The following is a 19431-nucleotide window of genomic DNA, read 5'->3' on the forward strand; positions in this document are numbered from 1 at the left end:
AGCTCATATCTATGACAAAGGTAGATACAAGCTTTTGAAAACACCCAGCACTTCTGCACTGCTTGCTTGCATTGGTTTGTTTTGTTTTGTTTTTTAGTAATGAAGAGTGAGGTAACAGAGACGACCAAGCTGATACTTGGTCACCTTTCTGAAAATCAGAGATTTGCTGTGACTGTTGTTGATCAGGACTGGTGTGTCACCAAGAAGGTTACACCTGAATAGGAGGGAGTCCTCCTCCATGGATCTGTGGAGTTCTGCAGGGCAGGGGCACTCCGTGTGGTCCCACAGTCAGTCCTTTTCCATGACTGCTACCTCCCAAAGACCTGAATGCTCATAGCTGCTTGCTTGGGCTGAATTACCCTGTGGAATCAGAAATTTTCTAATGAAGAGCTATCCTGTAATTTCAGCTGGGAATTGGCCTTTGGCTTCTGCTCAGACTCTTGATATAGTAAAACTTGCAGCAGTCTTGCTGGCTGTGCAGCCTGAGCTGTGGATTAAGGCTATCATGAACTACAGGAGGTTTTGCAATTGTTTATGCCAATCCTTGGAGAATAAGTGTGAAATTAAGACTGTGGTCTGATTTATATTTATAATTTCTGTGATGTGCTCCTGTGATATTGCAGAGCCAATTATAGATAACTATAAATATGCAATGGGGAATCTTTTAAACATTTATTTTAGTGCTTTTGAGGAAGCCACTACTAAGTTTAATAGGCTGTGGTGAATTATTGACTGAACAAATTGTAACCATGGACTAGAGTACGGTATTGACATTAGAGATTGTACGGTTGTCTTTAGGAGTCATTACAGGATTTAATTTGGGGCATGCTGAACTTTGAGATTTACACTGGTGGGATATTGACTCCATAATGTGAGAGACTTATGTTAACCTGCATGCATAGCAGACCATTGTTAACATGTCTAACATAAGTCATAGAGATGACATAATTCAAATGAGATTTCCCCACCATCTCTTTATGCTCAGGGAGCTGTACATGCAGTTGTAGGAAGGTCTATGGTTAGTGGCAGTTACTGCTGTAGAAATACATCCATTTTCATATCAAGTATCAGAAGCAAGTTTTTTTGTTTTTGCTTTTGTGGGTTTTTTTTGTTTGGTTGGTTTTTTGTTTGTTTTGTTTGTTTTTTGGTTTTGGGGGTTTTTTTGGCCTTCTTTTTTTCCTCCTTTTTAATTAACCTAAAGCATTCTGGAAACTAATTTTGGGCTTGAAAGAGAAGAGAAGCAGGGACTTGCTCCATGCACATCTGAAGGGAGAAGTGATGATTCTGCACAGGGCACATTTTATTACCAAGCCAGGGTTGGTTCCTGGACTTGTAAAGCAGCAAAAGGCATGGTACGTGTTTCTTTCCTGTCCTCTGAGCTTTCCCAAAGGCTCGTGGCACTGTGGGGAGTCCCAGCAGGAATGAACCATGGAGCCAAGTGCAGGCACTCGGCGTGTGCAGCCAACAGCATCTGCACTTCCTTTATCCACACAGCGGGGTTTTGTACGGGATAGCTCAGGAGGAATCCCTGCATCCGGTCCTGAAGGGAAACCCACTCTGCAGCAGCTGCCAGAGGCACTAACAGACTGAGACAGTCTTGAGCAGCATTTCTGTATTCCAGGAAAACTTCAGGAGGGTTTATGTGGCCAAAGTAAATGTTAACTCTCTGGCTATTTCCAAAGTTTCCTTTATAAATCCATTTTGGAAATGTTTTTTCTTATTTCTTCATAGTGTCTGGTGTTTAGTTTGCCTTGGATTCTGATGGAGCATGAAACCCCTTCAGAAACCAAATCAATCAGACAGTAGTGGACATTGAGATCTATTCCCTACATTGCTGATGTTTCCTTGGGTTTTACTGCTAGGGGAAAAGACAACATGCAGATTCCTGTCCCTGTGTGGCAAATGCAGAAGAAACAAATGTCTCCAATATTTCTGAAATGAACAGAGTCGATATGCCCAGCCTGCTTCTTTAATTATGAATTTTGTAGGCAGAGAGACTATATACCATCAATGGAATAGTAATAGCACGTTATTTAGGCTTCTGGCTGATAATGGACCATTCAAACTCTTTTGAGAATCAGAGGTGAGCAATTATTTATGGGATGATCAAATGTAGATTCTATATCCAGGGCAATAAAAGTCAAGAATGGTGGATTTATTTGATGGAGGTTGGATGTGTTCCTCAGATATTGATAGGATCTTCCTGAAGCACAAATGAGTCTGTTAAACTCATAACAAAAGTTATATAAAATAGTGCAAAAAGTATTTAAATAACGTTCCTATTGGTGTTTTCCCAATGCCTGAATGATCTGTATTCATCTTTCAGGATTGTAATGACAGGGACACACATGATTGTGGTTGCTGAGTTCTCCCATCTTGGGCACATACTTGTTCAAGAAATTAGTCTCGTGTTAAATCTGGTTTGAGAATGTATCTTATTTTGCTGCTGTAATAATAATAGCTAAGGTTTGTTTATCCATAAGGGCAATTTCAAGTCTAATATAAAACCCCATCTCCTTCATCTTTTTAATTGGTCATGTTATTCTCTTCTCCTTTAATTGAAGTGGTAAACAATCCTTTTGAAAGGTGGAAGCTACTGAGAGAGACTAAGCCTCTACCAGCCTAAATAAAAACTTATTTTAAAGAACAGATATATTCTGTTAGTACTTAAGAGACCTTTCTGTACAGAAGAAGGTAAATTTAGATCTGGACTGTCAGTGAAGCCAGATTTTCAGAGAAATTAAAGCTGTTTCTGCAATTTTTTTATGAAAGGAAAGTTGTATTTGCTGTGGGAAAGGAATTGAGAATGCCATTACATTGTCCTATACCCACATTTCCAGAACTGTTGATAGACAGATTAGTGTTTTGAACCAGGTTTGGAAGATCCTGGAGATAATACAGACTAAAAATGAAGTATAAAGTATTGCATCATGTGTCTGAGGGGGGATTTTCTTTGTTACAGAACAGGCAAGTTTTGTAACAGGAATATATGTAAAGGTGTGGAAGGGAAGAAAGAGTGTCACAAGTCCATGTGTTTATTTGCTTGTTTTTGAGGGAATTGCACAGTTTATGCCAGTGTTTTGTTTGCTCATTATTAAGGAGAATGTGTTCACTGTGGTCACTCTTGACCCTTCTATGAGATATTTTGTGGCTTTTCATATAAAACGTTCTGCAAAAAAATATGGGAACGTGCTGAATTGTGACTTATAATTAGTTTGCTTATCCTGGGGAAGGATAATGAGAATCTGTGAGTCTTGTTTAACTGGATAAAGTCATTTTATTGTGTGCACAGACCAGGAGATACGTGCCTAAAAACTTGTGTCCCTCAACACATCCCAATCTGTGTTTAATCCTGTAATTCTTATACAGAACCTTGGACTCATAAACAGTAGTAGGGAAAAAAAATCTCCAAGTAGAACTCTAAATATCATAATTATCTTTATAAGGCTGCAAGGGTTGACCACAAAACACAGACATGACCTTCTAGTAAGTTTCTGTTTATTTGCTCTCTCCTCTACCACCTGTCTTTTATAGGGCTTAGCTGGCACCCAGGTTCTAATTTTGAGTGTCTTGTGTCATCACCCCTCCTGTCCTGACTTACAGCCAGCCCAGCTGTGTGTTGTGGGAGGGATTTTTGTGGGTGACAAGCTGCAGTTCAATTCTTACTGGTAAAATCCTGGTCTGTGTCCAAGGACTAAAACCAGTTGGTGATGCCACTGACTCCAGCTTCTACCCAGTGCTGTTCTACTTGTTCTCCTGAACAGATTTGTTTTCTCATTGTTGGTTTTCAAACCTTCATTTTTCTGGTAGAAGAAGAAGAAGAAAGTTTTTCTAATTTTCTTGTTTACTTTCCATAACTTGAAAAGTCTCTTTGAAGATGTTGACAAAAATAGCTGTTTCTCAATCTACGTAATTATGGAAAAATAATTCCTTTTTCTAAGCATGTGAGCCTTTTTTTACCAACTCTCAAGCTTTTTACTCAATAATAGCTCTTTCTGATATTATTCTGGAGGCAACCTATCCTGCTTTGAAAGGCATGCTAAAGCATAGCCTTGTTTCCTTACAATAATTTTATTATTTTTATTATTCTGAGAAAAACAGCATGCATATATATTCTGTTTTTTTGAGTTCATTATGTGCAAAAGGAGATGTTTCAGTAGCTTGTCCAAACTTGGCTGTATTTTCACACATGTGCTAGTGACCACCTTACTGACTGTTGAAATCCAAAGGTATTTTTCCAAGCAGGAAGGCATTACCTCTTCCCACATACAAGTGGTAGTTGGTATTTCAAAGCATGCATGAAACATTTCCCAAAAGCATTTCTGATTCCCATTCATCTCTTTAGCTAGGATGTGCCTTATTTCAGAAATTGCAGCTTCATTTGAAGAAATTGGTGAAATCACCTTGGCTGCTACATTAAGAATAACAACCAACCCACCCCAGCCCAGGCAATCATCCAGCAGGATTTTTTCATGCTGAGTGGTTCAAGTCTGGAAAAGAAATGCAGAGCTGGCATCCAGGTTGTGTCAGGGAGAGCGCTGGAAAAGTGAGACGATTTTTCTGACAATGAGATACAAATGGATTCAGATCAGTGTATTTGGATGTTTAATGCCCTTCAGGCTTGCCGGTTGGTTGTGCCATGAAAAATGCCCTTGAGGTTTTTAAAAACTGTGCATCATAGAGGCTTGGGGGACCTGCAAAGTATTTGGGTCGTCTCCTTTTGCATTTCCCTGCCAGGACTGAGCCACTCAGTACTTCCTTCAAGTCTCATTTCAGTCACCTTCAGGAACGTGAACTTTCTTTCGCAAAGTCAAGAAGTCTTGGTGTGCTGATGCTGGGGGAAAGGTACTTGGAATAATTATGCTCCAGAGAACAGAACTGAGAACATTTCTGGGGGGGAAAACAGCAACTGCAGTCAAATGAGCTGCTAAATAAAGAAACATCATTAGACAACAGGGCTAACCTTGGGTTTACTGCCTTGCTTTTAGTTCCACACAGTCAGAGAAAATATAAACAGGGAAGAACCAGAGAGCGCCCTGATAGGAGAGAAAAATATCCTCTTGTGTCTGTGCTGCCAACAAGACAGAGTTAGTAAAAAATTCCCATCTTGTGACGGCCCCAAGAAGTGGTGGATTCAGGCAAGGAATAAAATGCTAAGTTTGGAGTGTGCAGAGTGTCATGCTGAACACAGCCAACTATTGGCACACTTCAGGTGTAGGCTGAAGTGAGTCTCTGTTAAGAAAAGTGTGTTCTTCAGTTTGAAAGATAAGAGCTAATCATCCATCTTTACATCTTTTTGCTGAATTACAACTTGGTTATGTTTTGAGTATGTGCCTTTGATGCTTAGAGCAGCTGGCTCCTGCAGTAGAGAGTAGCTGGTAATTGAGGCTTGAATGTGGTGTAGGGCAAAATATTTTGGGAAACGTGGCTTGGCAAGAATTCAAGGTCTCCCAACAAGTTGTCATTGACTTCATCTCTGTGTTTGCAGAATGACCCGTATTTCCTCATTCAGTGTAAATTCCAGTTTCAGGCATAGCTGCCAAGATGAAAAGAATCTGAGGCATGCGCATGCAAATACTTCAATAAAAATAATTTCCCAGGTCTATCTAGAGATTTATAAAATAATGGTGATGAATATTATGCATTTAGATTAATAGCAGATGAATATAAATGAAATCTGTAGAGATTCATCCACTGATTCTGATCTGGGGATTCTTTTTTTTTTCTTTGATTTTTAAGATGCACTTATCCATAAACCCTGAGAGCATGCAAAAATAATAATGATTACAGCTTGTAAAGAATAAATTAGCAAGCAATTCTTACTCCCCTCTAATTAATTCCCTAATAAACACCGAACAAATAACTGTTTTAAACTCATTTATATTTACAAGGTAAGCAACAAATGGAGATATTAAGGGAAGTTGAAGTGTGGCAGCAGCAGGTGGAGTGAAAGGTGCTGTGGGAAGATGGAGTGACAGTTTGTGCCTCAGCACAGGGAGAAGAACATGGAAAATTGCTGCCCAGCTCCTGCACTAGGGACTGCACATTTTGAAGAAGCACAATGATTTCCCTCAGAACAAACCAATGCTTCCTCACAGATCTGTTGTGCCCTCACCTGCACATTTCTCATCTCTCTGGTGTGTGTGGACACCTGCACCTGATGCTTAAGAGCAGCAAAAAGTCGAGGACCTGGCTGGGAAAAGCTTTTCCCTCTGCATGTGCAGCTTCTGCTGCCTTTTTCTGATGTTCATATAAAGAGTCTGGAAATACAAATCTCCTCTGAAATTGTTGGGAGTATCAACACCTGCTAGACAGGCCACTTACAAATTAGTATTTAATGAATTACTCCCTGAACTACCCAGTGGTAACTTTGTAGATAAAGCTGCCTGGTGGTTGGAGTGGTGAGAATGCAAAGATTTAGCTGTAAATAAATACCGTTTCTTTAGATCACTACTGTAGAAAAACATTTTCTGTGCTTTGTGTTTATGGATACTGTGTACTGCATGTATTAGTATTCAGAAACACATCTCAACCCCCTTTTAAAAAGGGACTTTTGCTTTCAATATCTGAAGAAAAATAGTCCTAATAAACCCACACTTATTAGAAGCCATATAACTCAGTTCTTATGTCTTTCTAGATTGAGTAGCTCCTCTTCCTCTCAGCTGATTATACAATGCATGTATTTATAGATAATAATCATCCCTCCTCTTAGCTGTTTGGTGGAAGCCAAGCTCTCCGAGTCTCCTCTAACAAGAGCCTGCTCTGGGTTCTGTGATCACTTCTGGAACCTTCTCTGTAGCTCCTTCAGGTTAAATTCACCTCAGAGTACTGGTGACCAGAGTTTGGGACGATGACTTGTCAGTTCTGGCTCAGTCATTAATCAAAATTCAGGCAGAGAAGATGTTCAAAGCTTCCTGTGCCAAGAAAAAAGCAAAATGAACACTTAGGTATGATCTGGCCAGCAAGCTCATGCTGTCATTTTTTCTGTTGTTGTTTTACCTTCATGTAATTAATACTTCTTTCATCATCTTGTCCAAAGCTTTGCCTATCAGACTAATATGCATGCAGCTGCTGGGGTTATTTCTCCTCCCTCTTCCGAAATTGTAGATGTTCTGTTTTTTTCCAGTCTCCAGGTTTTGCAGGTTTTCAGATGTTGTTGTTAGTGCTTAAGCAGCATGTTATAACTGAAGTCTCCAGTTGGAATTGTGCCTGGATTGTGGATTTTTCCAGTGAAGTAACACATGCCAGGGCTGTAGCTAGAGGACTTGGCAGGGATGTACATTCTACTTCCATATAGTTTTTAGTGGATTCTCTTTATCCATCCGTGGAAGCGGCAGGCATGTTAAGTAGGGCATGGATTGCTGTGTTTGTGCCTTAGCATTAAAACTCCCCATGTTATGTCAGGAGCAGAGCAACTCCAAGGTCCCAGTCTCCTAGTTGTGTTAAATTTAGATATGTAAAAAGCATTTATTGTTTTAATATAGACAAGCCAAAAGCTCTGTGCTGTTGACATGAATGCGCAGTCTCCAAACCCCTCCGCAAAACCCAACTGGTCAGAACAAGAACTATTCCAGAGCAGTAGAATTCTGCCAAAAGCACCCTCACCTGCTGAACTAGCTTCTAGAATCAAACAGCCAGAGCCATTAATTTGTTGATTTTTGTTTAGATGCCTCCAATTACACTGCATGCATTAAAAAAGTGCTCTTCTAAAAGTTCAAAAGCCTTGAATCTCATTCAGTCTTGGAAAAAGCCTTTTGTTGATGGACAAATTTTCCTGAGGAGGAGCTGCACCGTCAGGTGTGGTAGAGCAGGAGTTGTACAGTGGTTTTTCCAAGTTGGATGAAAGTATCTGCTCTTCTGTTCACTGTTTGGGGCATTCTGTTGAAAATAATACATTTTACTTACTTCAAAGGAAAAAGCACAGTCTCCATGTAGTCGGTGATCCCCTGTCAATGGGAAATAATGGCATGAGAACATCACCCCCAAAATATGGTAGTTCCCTTCTTGGGCAGGCATTTAATCACCATAATCATGCATGTTTCAGTTGGGATTTGAAAGGAAAAGCTTCTTAATAGAAATATTGCTCTCTTTGGTTGTTTTTTAATGTACTGCTTGAACTTCAGTTCACTGTACTCCTCCTTGTGACTCTCAAGCTACAAATTGCCTGGTTATTCTCAGCTATGTGAATAAAAATCAGTCAAGTACAATTATGAAGGCTCTGCCTACAAGGTGCTTTTGTATTTTCTTCTGGAGCAGGTCCTCCCTCAGCTCTTTTAATTTTTGAGTATGGCTGCACTTCATGAGTTCTCCTTTTGCTGTTATTTTTTCCCTGCTTGTGTGAGTGGGATGAGCAGTGGTGTGAGAGCAATTTTAGCAGATCCATACTAGTTGCAACCAGGTACATTCAAGGTGTTCCTGTCCGTACGATTCCCACTGCCAGCTGCAACAAATCCAAGTTGTTTGGATGAAAAACTTCTGGGTTTGAGTGTTCTTGTGGAAGAACACTGTGTCCCTTTCTTGGAAAGGGAGAGCCCTGGCAAAGGCAGCAGAGGAATATGGGAATGCCATGTTAATGTGTGTGGGATTAGGATAGGGAGGTATTTCTCCAGCTTTGCCATTCTTTTTCTCTATCTTGCTGGGAGATGACTTGACAAACCAATTGCTTCTTTCCCTCATTGATTGTCTCTCTTGTATATATAGGCTGTAAGATTAAGGATTGTGGCTTGGATTTTTTGAGTATGTACTGACTCTCTGACTCACTGGGGAAGTGTTTATATGTATCAACCTCAGATTATATCCTGTCAACACTGGTGGGTTTAGACTTGAACTTGTACCATCAGTTGGCTGAGACCGATGAATGGCTGAAGTCTTACCTGGTATGGAAATTTTCTTTTTCCAGTGCGCTACTTCTAGCACCTGGGATGATGACTGATCATAGCACGCTGAGCCTTCCCTGAGTCCTTTGCCTATTTGTGGTGCTCAGTTTGCTGGGATGAAGGCAGGCAGCAAATCTTTACTACTTTTAAATCTTCCTGTTTCTTTGCACTAAGATTTGTACTTCTAAATCTCTGTGCCCATTTCTAGACTGCTCAGCCACAGCATCTGTAAATCCAGGTAAACAAAATTTTCCTCTAATGAAGCAGCAAAGAACTCTACGCATAGCTGCAGAAGAATTGTTTCACTTGCATTATTAAAAGGGCATTTAGCATGAAAATTCCCTCTCATTTTTATTCTAATAGCTCAATGTTTTATGCTTTATATAGGGCAGATTATTTTCTCTGTACTAGAAAATATTGCTGTTTTTACAACTCCAGGGATACACTGAGAGACTCTGTGGTATTAAGATAGCCAAAATTTTTCAGTTTGGGGCTTATTTTTCTGTAGGAATGCTTCCTATAAGGGCCTTGCAGCACGGATGTCATGCAGCTCTGCTTGGAGATGCTTCCTGAAATGCCAGGAAACCTGTCAAGGTGTTTAGAGCTCATTCCTAGAGCAGTTGAGTCAAATACGAAGTGCTGGTTCTTGCCTTGCTGAGGTCTTCCAAGCCTTTTTGAATTAAGAATTAGTGATTACCCAGTAAAGTTTAGCACAAGTTCAAATTTACAGATAATACATTTTGGGTAGTTAGAAACCATTCTGTTCTCTTTCTGCTAAAGAGACTTTTTGAAAAATTTCCTTTCTCTGTGATACCAAACTCCATGATACGGCCGGTTGTTCAGGAATGCTCGTCCAGACCTAGGGAGCCGTGTGGTCAAAGCAGGGTTTAAACCCCTCCCTTCTTGTTTTCCAAGCTGCTGCTCTGTGTAAGAGGAGCACATCTCTGTCCTTTCTCCCACCTCCTCTTTGCCTCGGGGGATGTCCCTTGTCACTACAGGTAACAGAACAAATGGCAACAATGCCTCCTCAGCTCCATGGGGAGCTGTAGTGCTGCTGATGACACAGTCCCCTCTTCTGGACCCTTCTCTCAGGGGGTTTGGAAATTCCCCTGAGTGTGTGGCGAAACGTGCCTGACGTGGATGAGACTGCGGTGATTTTCTGCCAGTGCTCATTGGCTGGAACGGAAAAGCTTGAGAAGAAGTGATTTTGAGTGAAGTAGTGAAGGCACCAGAGTGTTTGCTGTGTTCTCCCCTCATGAATAGCTGTGCCTCTCACTCAAATTTTCACTTTATGTGCCAGGGTGGTGGATTTGTTTTGGGTTTTGGATTTTGTAATAGATGCTTGGAATGCAGAGAATTCAGAAGCCACTTTAACCAAGTTTAAATTTTGTGTGTTTAATTGACCCTTGATGTCAGTGGCTACTCTAGGAGTAAGAGTCTTTGTTCCATCATTTGAGTGCCTTGCTGCTGCTTTATCCATCACATACAAAGAGCTGCTTTGGGCAGGTTGGTGAGTTTAGCATTAATGTAATTTTAATTTTTTTTTTATTTGAAAAGGGTTTGTGGGAAGGTAACAAATTACTTTGAACTTGTGAAGGACAACTGTGCAGCAAAATACTTTGCTGTTGTTGAGGAGAGCTCTCCTGTTGATTTGAGGTGTACGTGCTGCTCTGCTGCTGCCTTATTGACACAGCCCATAATTTTCATGCCTGATAATTGAATTGTGTGCTGCCAGGAGGAAGCATGGAGACAGCTTCTTCAGGGACTGTGTCTCTCTAGTGGGATGCAGTTTATGAATTACATAATAGGACTTTTGGGGAAGCACAGCACTGCTGTAGCACAGCTCCAATTACGGTCATTGACAACCTTGCTGTTCCTACTTGTAGCTGTCTGTGCAGGTTTCTGTTAAATCAGTCTCACTAGTCCTCTCTGGTTTTCCTTTGGGATGAGGAGACAAATTTCTGTGTCTCATTAAACTTATTCTTAATGGTAATAAGGAAAATAGCTATGTTCTGAGGAGGGGAATGATACATGACATTCCCTAGCTCTGCAAGCACCCTTTTGGAACTGGCACTAAGTATTCAATCCCACTGTGGAAAAAATTATCCTGGAGTTAATCAGAGTGTGGCTGATGGATCACTGTCAAAATCCCTGAAACCTGAGTGAGGTGTATTCCATAAGTGGCTGTAAATTGATCAATTTCCATACAATAGTTAGTTCCTTAGCATAGCTTGCAGTTTCTTGTAACTTGTAACTTCTTTCCAGAAGAGGTGATTAGACATTGCAGTGGGCCACCCCGGAGGTGGTAGAGTCACCATCCCTGCAGGTCCTTGAGGTAAGAGTGGACATAACACTTGGTGCCATGGTGGTGTTTGGTCAAAGGTTGGACTTAATGATCTCAGAGGTCTTTTCCAACCAAGGTGATTCTGTGATTGTGTAATTGTTCCTCACCAGATTCCATTGTTGTTCTTAATATTTTCTTTTACATGTTGTTAGGACAGTAGTTACGTGGTTTTATTTAAAATAATATTTTTAAAATACTGAATAAAAATAAGCATAGCACAAATACATTTTTTTCTTCAAGAGGTATTTAGTGCTTTGCTGTTCAGAGAATGATAAAACAGACTTTTAATATTAAAGTATCATTTCATTTTGATTAGCTATTCCCAATAGAAATTGTTGTTTGACTCTGTTTGAGGTTTGTTTCAACCAACTGGCTTTACCCCTTTGAAAAATTTGACCAGATGTTGCCATCCAGTAACACTAAATGGTGCTTGTTTAGAAAACTGGCTTAGCATTCAAAAGTTTATTTTGCTAGCAGTGCATCAAGCCAACTTTGAAGGCAATCTTGTGTCTTCTAGTAGACTGACTGGTAATATTTTAAAGAATTAGATAAGCTTTCAGGCACATAATGTTGTCTTCAGATTTGAAACTGTGAAGCCATAGATTTTCTAGCTAAGGGGAAAATGAGTTTGCAGAGTTTAATTGGCTAGACCTTCTCCCTAAGTGGCATTGGCTGAGAGCTGTGTCACAGATTGGGGGAAAGGAACATCCAGCCAGAAGGGTCATGAAAACAGAGGTTGAACAGTTAAGGTCAGAGCAGTACACAATTCCTCAGCCACAATGAGTGCTTGCAGAAGAGTGGAATTATTTTTTTAGGTTTGTTTATAAAGCAATTTGCTCTCTGGACTAACCTGTACAGCTGTTGCAGTACACACCTGTTCTTGCTGGGTCTCCTTGACACAGTTTTGGGAGGTTCTGTAGTTGATCCTGCTCTCAGCCTGTCCTTCTGCTGATGGCTCTCCAGGAGAGCTCTCCGGTGGTACCCAGGAGAATTCCTGCTTTGTAGCTGGGGTTATGTCACAGCCACGTTCCCAAGGCACCATGACTCAGTTGGCATCATTTTGGGCAGTTTAAAATAGAAGTGAGCCAGATCCTCAGCTGGTATAAATTGGTGTTATTATATTAAATTCAGATGGGCCTAATTACAAGTGCTCAAGCAGACACTGAGGGTTGCACAATCCACTGCTTTTGAGTGTGTGCTCACCCAGAAAAGTGAGATTGCACAATGCAGCCCTTTCTGAATGCATCTCTGTCTCAGCTGCTAATTGAAAACAAACATAGAAGAATTAATAATTCACTGCTCCAGAATTTTTGTGTTCTGAATGATTGGAGGGATCTACGACTTGCATTAAGAGATGTTACTCTAATGCGGAATTAAGTCCCAGCAGCCAAGACTGGAGGTCCCTAAACAGGGAAAAGTTGGACTTGTAGAGGATTTGGATTCTTTCTTTCCCCCTCAGGTGCTATGGCTTCCATGCCCCCTGCCACACAGAGTGCATTTTCCAAGCCTGGATGGAGGAAGTAATTAACAAAGCTCCTGATTATTGAGGAGGAGGAAGAGGAGGGCTTGGGTTGTTTTGCTGCACAGGAAATGGGGCATTTCTTAGGCCACTGCTTAAATGTATTTTCCCTTTACAAAAATCCCCCCACACTTTTCAATAGGGAAAGAGGAAATTGTATTTTCTCTGACTTGCAAGGAAGTTGATCTCTGCCCTCTTAATTAGTTTTTAAAAGATGAAAGCAAGTGCCTGGGGCGAGGGAGTTCCAGGAGGTTTTTTTGAACCAAAGTACTAAGAAATGGCCCATTATGAATTCGGGTTTATCCAAGCTCCACTGAATGCTGCCTGCAGAGGCACTTCCATGGATGCAGGTCCTGCTCCCATCTACTTATATTAAATGATGTTGTCAAATGGGGATATAAAGGATGCTGGGGATAGGATTACAAACCCTGTGTTCTCTGCCAGAGAGGTAACAGGGCAGGGAGGCCCTGAGGTGCATGTTTGGGGATCAGGTTTCTTACAGCACTGGCAGATGGACTGAGCCAAGCAGCCCCACAAAACTTCACTTGTCCCTTACTCTTAGACTGCCCTTGCCAGTTCTTGTAGCCTCAGGGGGTCACGTTTTCTGCACGTGGCCTGGTGGCATGCAGGTAGCTTGAAAGCAGTAGCCAAAACTCCAAACCAACCCTATACCTGCTCGTCCTCCTCTGTCTGGGAGGATGCAGACCTGGAGAGGGTTGTTCAGGTCCTTGGGAATGCTGGTCATTGCCTTTTCCTTTATTTTGTGTCTCTCTTTCATGTGTTATTCCACTTACAAGGGTCTTTTTGTGTTTGTGTTACAGGAGGTCTAGTTGCACTTTTGTAAGTAACTAAATTGCAAATTCTGTTCTTGTTCTTCTCTCTTTTAAGAAACCAAAATACCAGACAAATAAGAAAGCAAGCTTTTGAAATTCACTCTGTGTGGCTCAGAATCCCAGTGTAAGATCCATTTCTCTTCAGCATATTTAATTTCCCTCATGTGTTTGCTGTTAAAGCCTTTATTTTTACTGCTTGTTAGTCCTTTCAGTTGAGGAAATCTGATTTTTATAACATGATCTGCATGTTCCTGGAGCTTCTGTGGAACATTTCACTGTGGGCTTGAGACCACTTGGAGGAGTGGGTATTATTTAGTAGGGTAAATAAAACTCCTGTTTCCCACCTGAGTTCTTGCTCTGAGTGTGATAAACTCTCTGATGCGTATCTCTGCCATATTCTATTATTTCCATTCCTCCCAGGATCTTAATGGCCACATGGAGTAACTCAAAGTTAAAAGGACTCAAAGCCTTCCAGTGTGCTTAACTGTAAATTGTTTTCACTTAAAGTTTCACCTGCACTGTCAGAATAGTGCTTGTGTCCATATGCCCTGAGTGACGGTGGAGTTTGGGTTATTTCTATCTTTTATCACCCTGCCAATGTTTCTTTCTAATCTTGGCAAGTTTTGATACTCTTGTCCTCTTTCAGGCAAGTAAGAGCAAAAAATAACCGTCTTGAAAGCGCAAGTTTCCTCTAAACAGGCTCCCTGAAGAGGGGGGAAATGTGCTCATGGAGTTCAGCAAGTACTAGAACAGAAGGGAATTGGGATTGCTAGGGGGGACAGAGGGAAATATGATGAATGTACAGTCACATGAAAATTTGTTGGTAGAGTTTGTCTTAGTAGAAAACAAAGATCTGCAAGAGCTGAGCAGGAGTTGGTTCCTTAAAATGAAAAACAAATTCCAGGTAATCCCTGGCAAAATAACGTGTCCATCGAGTTATTTCTTCTGTTCTCCTTGGAATTGAAAAGTAGTTGAGGCTTTGTCTAGGACGAAGATTTCAAGTTCCTTGCACATCATTTGCAGTTACTACTCTGGAAAGCTGAAATGCTTGGAAGTGGTGTGGCTCTCCCTGCAGTCAGTTTGGACAAACAGATGTGGGAAGTGGGACACTGATAACACAGGGCTTCTTGATTAAGGTAATAATTACTTGTGCTGCAATTTTTCCTTCTAGGAGACTGAGCTGCTGGATATCAGCCTTGTCAAAGATGCCAGATGTGGAAAACATGCTAGAGCTCCCAAGGTAGGAATTTTTGCTGCATGCTTCCTTCTTACATTGATGACCTAGGTGAAAAAGAATGGGAATTATATGCAAGAATTGAAAAGAAGAAAAAAAGTTCCTTCACCTAACAAGAAGTATTTTGCCTTTTCTTTAACTCTGTTTCTGTTGAGAAGCATTGGGATTGTTGAGCTGCTGTCTTTGGATTCTGTGTGTAAAATCCTGCTGGAAGGTGTGCTGGCAGCTCAGGAGCAAAAATCCTGGTTTGTCAAAGTATACTTACACAACTTGGCTTCCCTGATGGGAGGGAGCTGATATTTGAGTCCATATTGTATTTTGTGCTGGTGATTCTCCTCTTTCAGGAGATTTTCCTCTTTTCCCTGAGGCCAAGGAGGAGGATTTTTTTTTTTTTAAACTGCTATCAGAGATTTTGGGATATCAGCTCCCTTTGGGTTTGCCCTGATGTATTGTGTACTCATTTACAGTCTCTACAGATGATAGGCTGTAGATATACGTTCTGGTGTTTTTGTTTGGGCACAGCACATCAGAGGAAAAATCCCAGCACTCAGGTCTGGAAGCAAGAGTGCCTCAGGGAATCCCAGGAGTGACAGGAAAAAATAAAATCTCCCCGGGGGCTGCAAAGTTTGGCCTTGCTGCTGCTTGGCCCTGGTTGAACAGACCAAAGGAATGTTTCTCCCACTCTCATCTTGGAGGAGGAATATTCCTGGGTCTGGATGACCTCTCTTCCTTGCAACCCTGGATGTAGGCACAGCCCCAGGGTTCCTCACCCTCAAGGGCAATTAGGAAAGGAAAAGGTTGTTTTTCCGTGCCAGAAAGCAGCTGTAGTTATCTCTGAACAGACTATTCATATTTGGTTTTCAAAGCGCTCCATGTAGTGCTGGCAGCATTTTAAAGGCTGAGTTATAATTGAAATGCAACAGAAGTATTTTATGACATCCACATTAATACCAAATGAGTTCACCATGATTAATGGTTCTATGATGAATAGCAATAAAGTATTAACAATGTCTAGAACATTATTTTAAAATGCTACCCGCTTTACAGAGGACATTCATGTTCTTCTAACAAAATGTTTTTAGCTAAAATTTATGCATAGCTATTGCCTTGGTGACTTTTATTTATTGGGTTACATAAAGGCTGGTTTTGTTAGAGCACGTTACAGGTTTGACAGCAGTGGCATTAAAACCAAGGGTATGAGAAAATCCGGGCTCTCAGGGTGGTGAAATGCACCACCTGTGTGAACGAGCTTGCTTTTTGTCATTGATTTGTGTGTGGGCAGCAGCTAAACAGCACCTGGGTTGGCTGTTGATGGCATCTTGCAAATGGTGTGAAATAAAAGGCTGCTTTTGGGGCCATTCGTGCCAGTTTTGCTCTGATCCCTGTTGTGGGGCTGAGAGGAGGAGTGTTGGCTGCAGGTGAGCAGTGCTACAGAGCCCTCTGTGTGTCACTTCCACAGAGGATCTAAAGCTCAGCTTAAGAAGTCTTGGCTCCGAGTCAGGCAGTAGCAGCTGGGATCGTACAGAGTTTTCCAGTAAAACTCATGGAATTTTGGCTGAAGAGAAAGCACTGGGAATGGAGGATACTCACCAAAGCTTTTCAGGGGCTATTTCCACAGCTCTACTTCCAGGTGGCAGCACCCCCTGCTTTTACTTTAAACCAAGTGACTGAGGTGATTTTTCTCTACATCACCCCACCACCTCTCCTCCTGCCTATGGTTTTGCACAATTTTTATATTAGGGGGCTTGTGCCAGTTTATGCAAGTTTTTTAATCTATTTTGAGAATTTTAAGAGTAGATTTCATCTGTGGCTTGTCATTACAAACTTGACTTAATGGGAGTTTTTAAACCTCATTTCTTGTTTTTTTGATCTGCTGCTTTTTGACAGAAGTGTCTTTTTTAATAACCCTTGACTTCCCCATTAAAATGAAAGTTGATAAAAATTAATTTTTATTTTTATAGTAAGCCAAGTTTCAGTGTCATTAGCTTCACCTGCAGTGAGCTACTATGATGTGTGAGGTGTGCTGCTACACAAGGCCACCAGCAAGAAATTATTTTAGAGGACTGTAGGCAGTCCTGGTTCCCAAAACTCAGTCTGTTGTTATGCTGCATTCAGTGCACTGCCATGAGTAGTTTTCATTTCTGAAAAAGGGACTGAGAAGCACAAAGGGTTTTACCATTCCTCTTTTTTTGGCTGATAGTCAGTTTTCATAGCATTTTTCTGTAAGTCCAGTCCCATATATTTTGTGATTGTTTTTGCATCTTGCTGGGTTTCTCATCCAGCTGGTCTGATTGCTTTTTCCCTTCCCTCGATGTTTAGCCTCAGAAGTTCCCTTGAAGGCACAGAAGTGCAGCTCTCACCCTGCAGTCCTCACGTTAATGTGGCACAAGCAATGAGCTGAGAACACATTTTTGGGGTACTGTAAGAAATCTGTGGTTCCCCCTGAGCAGTACTGTCACCACGAGGGCAGGAACTTGGGTTTCTAGTGATATAGAAGGGATATTTTAGTGGGTACTAAGGCACTTGATGCTTGGGAGACGAAAAGCAGTCTACTCAAATGACCCTGAAATCCTGAGAAGCTCCAGAATCGTCTTCTTTTTGCACACTGTCAAGAATGGCTCCTTCTGTCTTCAGCTGCTATTTTCAGAAATGGCAACAGAGTTTTCCATCTCAATGCAATATACATGCAAAGGATGATTCCTTGGTAGAAAGGCAAAATCTCAGGCAGCACAGAGCACTGCAGTAAAGCTCCATATGAGAAAAAAAGGAAAGTCATGTTCTGATGGGAACAAGACAAGACACATTGATTGTGTATGTTAGGAAAATGAAATTTATAAACAAGTGAGGGAGTTATAAAATTATTACAATGACTTTGCTTTTTAGTTTGTATTAGAATCAGAAAAGGGAGCAAGAAGAATTTTGGGAATAGGGAGAAAATCATTAGTTGTGATAAAGCGAGGTTTTATTTCCCTTTATTCTTACATTACCTGGTAAAGCTCTCTCAAGCTTTGGTTTGATGTGCAGACTGAGACAGCTTTTCCCTTGTAATGCTCAGTGACACGGTCTGCAAAATGAAACACAGAATGTGCTTTTGTACAAGGAGGCATAGGAATAGCTATGAATATTCACATGCCTTCTGGAAAGCATAGAAGTGCTTCTCAAAAGAGTGTTCATGCTCTTTAAAGGGAGCTGTAGCTAAAAATGTCAGGCACCAGTAAATACTGAGAAATTAATGGTCAGGTGGTAAAAATTTGGCAGCTGCAAACATGCTCACAGGACTAGGGAAGTCACACTTTTTACCATCTTGTATTTACTTTAGCCAATAACAGTTTCTATGGAAACTAATCTTAAGCAACTATGTGTTTTTACTAGTGAGAAGAAATATCAGGATGAGTTGACAGGGAGAAGGAAATAACCCCATGGTAAATTCTCATATTGAAAACTTTTGATGCATTTGATCAGTCTGTTTTCCCTCAGCATCCTGTTTTCCCTCATAAATCATTCAGCAGGAAATGAATTTCTTAAAATAACATATACTGTAAAACCTGTAGGAGATGAAATTATGAATGACACTCTCATGCCAAGATGTATTTAGAGAGTAATCCCCAATTTTAAAAAAATCTTGTGGCTCCCCTGCCCCATGTTTTCTCACTTTAACAAGCCAACTCTACAGAGAAAAATTATTTAGATGTTTGAATGTCAGAAATTTGCCAAGACCCCAAGTACTATTTTAATATCAGCACCAGTCCCTCTGTATTTGGTGGCTTTTCTTTAAATGCTTGAGTGAGATAATTTTGGGCCTATCTCAGCTGTAATCTAGAAATTGCTGTGGAAGGTTTACTGGCTTCTAACATCTGTAGAGGAAAAGCAGCATTTCCTGAACTGGGTGGGCTCAGAAACTAAAAGGAAAACGAGCAAGGAAAGTCTAAATAATTATTTAACTGGAAATCAGGTGGTTTGGGGGAAATGAAGATGTGCAAGTCTATTTGAATTGTCATAGCTCTCTGGACTGTAGTGTTTGCCTCTGCTGCTGTGCACTCCATGGCACGACTGAGGCAGTAGACTAAGAGTCTGTGCAGGGACATTTATGTTGAGTTTAGTAACACCCTGATTAGACTGCCTGCGGGAAATGGCAGATTTATGGTTTTTTTTCCTTTTCGTGCACTCAGTCCTTTCCCTGGAAAAGCCAGCAATGTCCATGGATGGCACAGGACAGCAACACACCTGCTGCCCTTTGCAGCACCAGCTTCTGTTGCTCTGCTGGTCTCAAAATGCCACCTTTGCTGTTATTTTTGTCTGCTGATATAAATGCATCCTGCTTTCCCTTCAACAACCTTGATGTGAAATTAGAAAATGTAAATTATGCCAAAGTAGTGTTCTATTTCTGCCAAAAGGAATTAAAAATGGAATGCGCACACAGCTCACCTTCTTCCCACTCACCTTGGGGATAACAACCACAAATATCCACCCCAAATGTTTGTTCTTTTGCATAACTGCTTTTTTTTTTTCCTTAATGATTGAGTTGCATAAACATTTTGTCTAGTTTTACTTTTGTAAGGAAGGTTAAGACTAATTTCTTTGGATGGTATTTGGCCAGTGCTCATGTGGAAATTGAAGTGGTTTAA

The 19431-nt window shown here is 40.9% G+C and overlaps 1 protein-coding gene across 1 annotated transcript in view; it reads left to right on the plus strand.

Moving 5' to 3' along the window:
* The window catches only part of PLCB1 (phospholipase C beta 1), a 335098-nt gene that overhangs the window by 78875 nt on the left and 236792 nt on the right, over positions 1-19431 (plus strand). The window contains exon 3 of the mRNA XM_062490621.1: positions 14744-14812. Within this exon, the coding sequence (XP_062346605.1) occupies positions 14744-14812 (69 nt within the window). The remainder of the gene's footprint in view (positions 1-14743; positions 14813-19431) is intronic.

The sequence above is a fragment of the Cinclus cinclus genome, chromosome 3 (assembly GCF_963662255.1).
Source record: "Cinclus cinclus chromosome 3, bCinCin1.1, whole genome shotgun sequence".
Classification (NCBI taxonomy): Eukaryota; Metazoa; Chordata; class Aves; order Passeriformes; family Cinclidae; genus Cinclus; species Cinclus cinclus.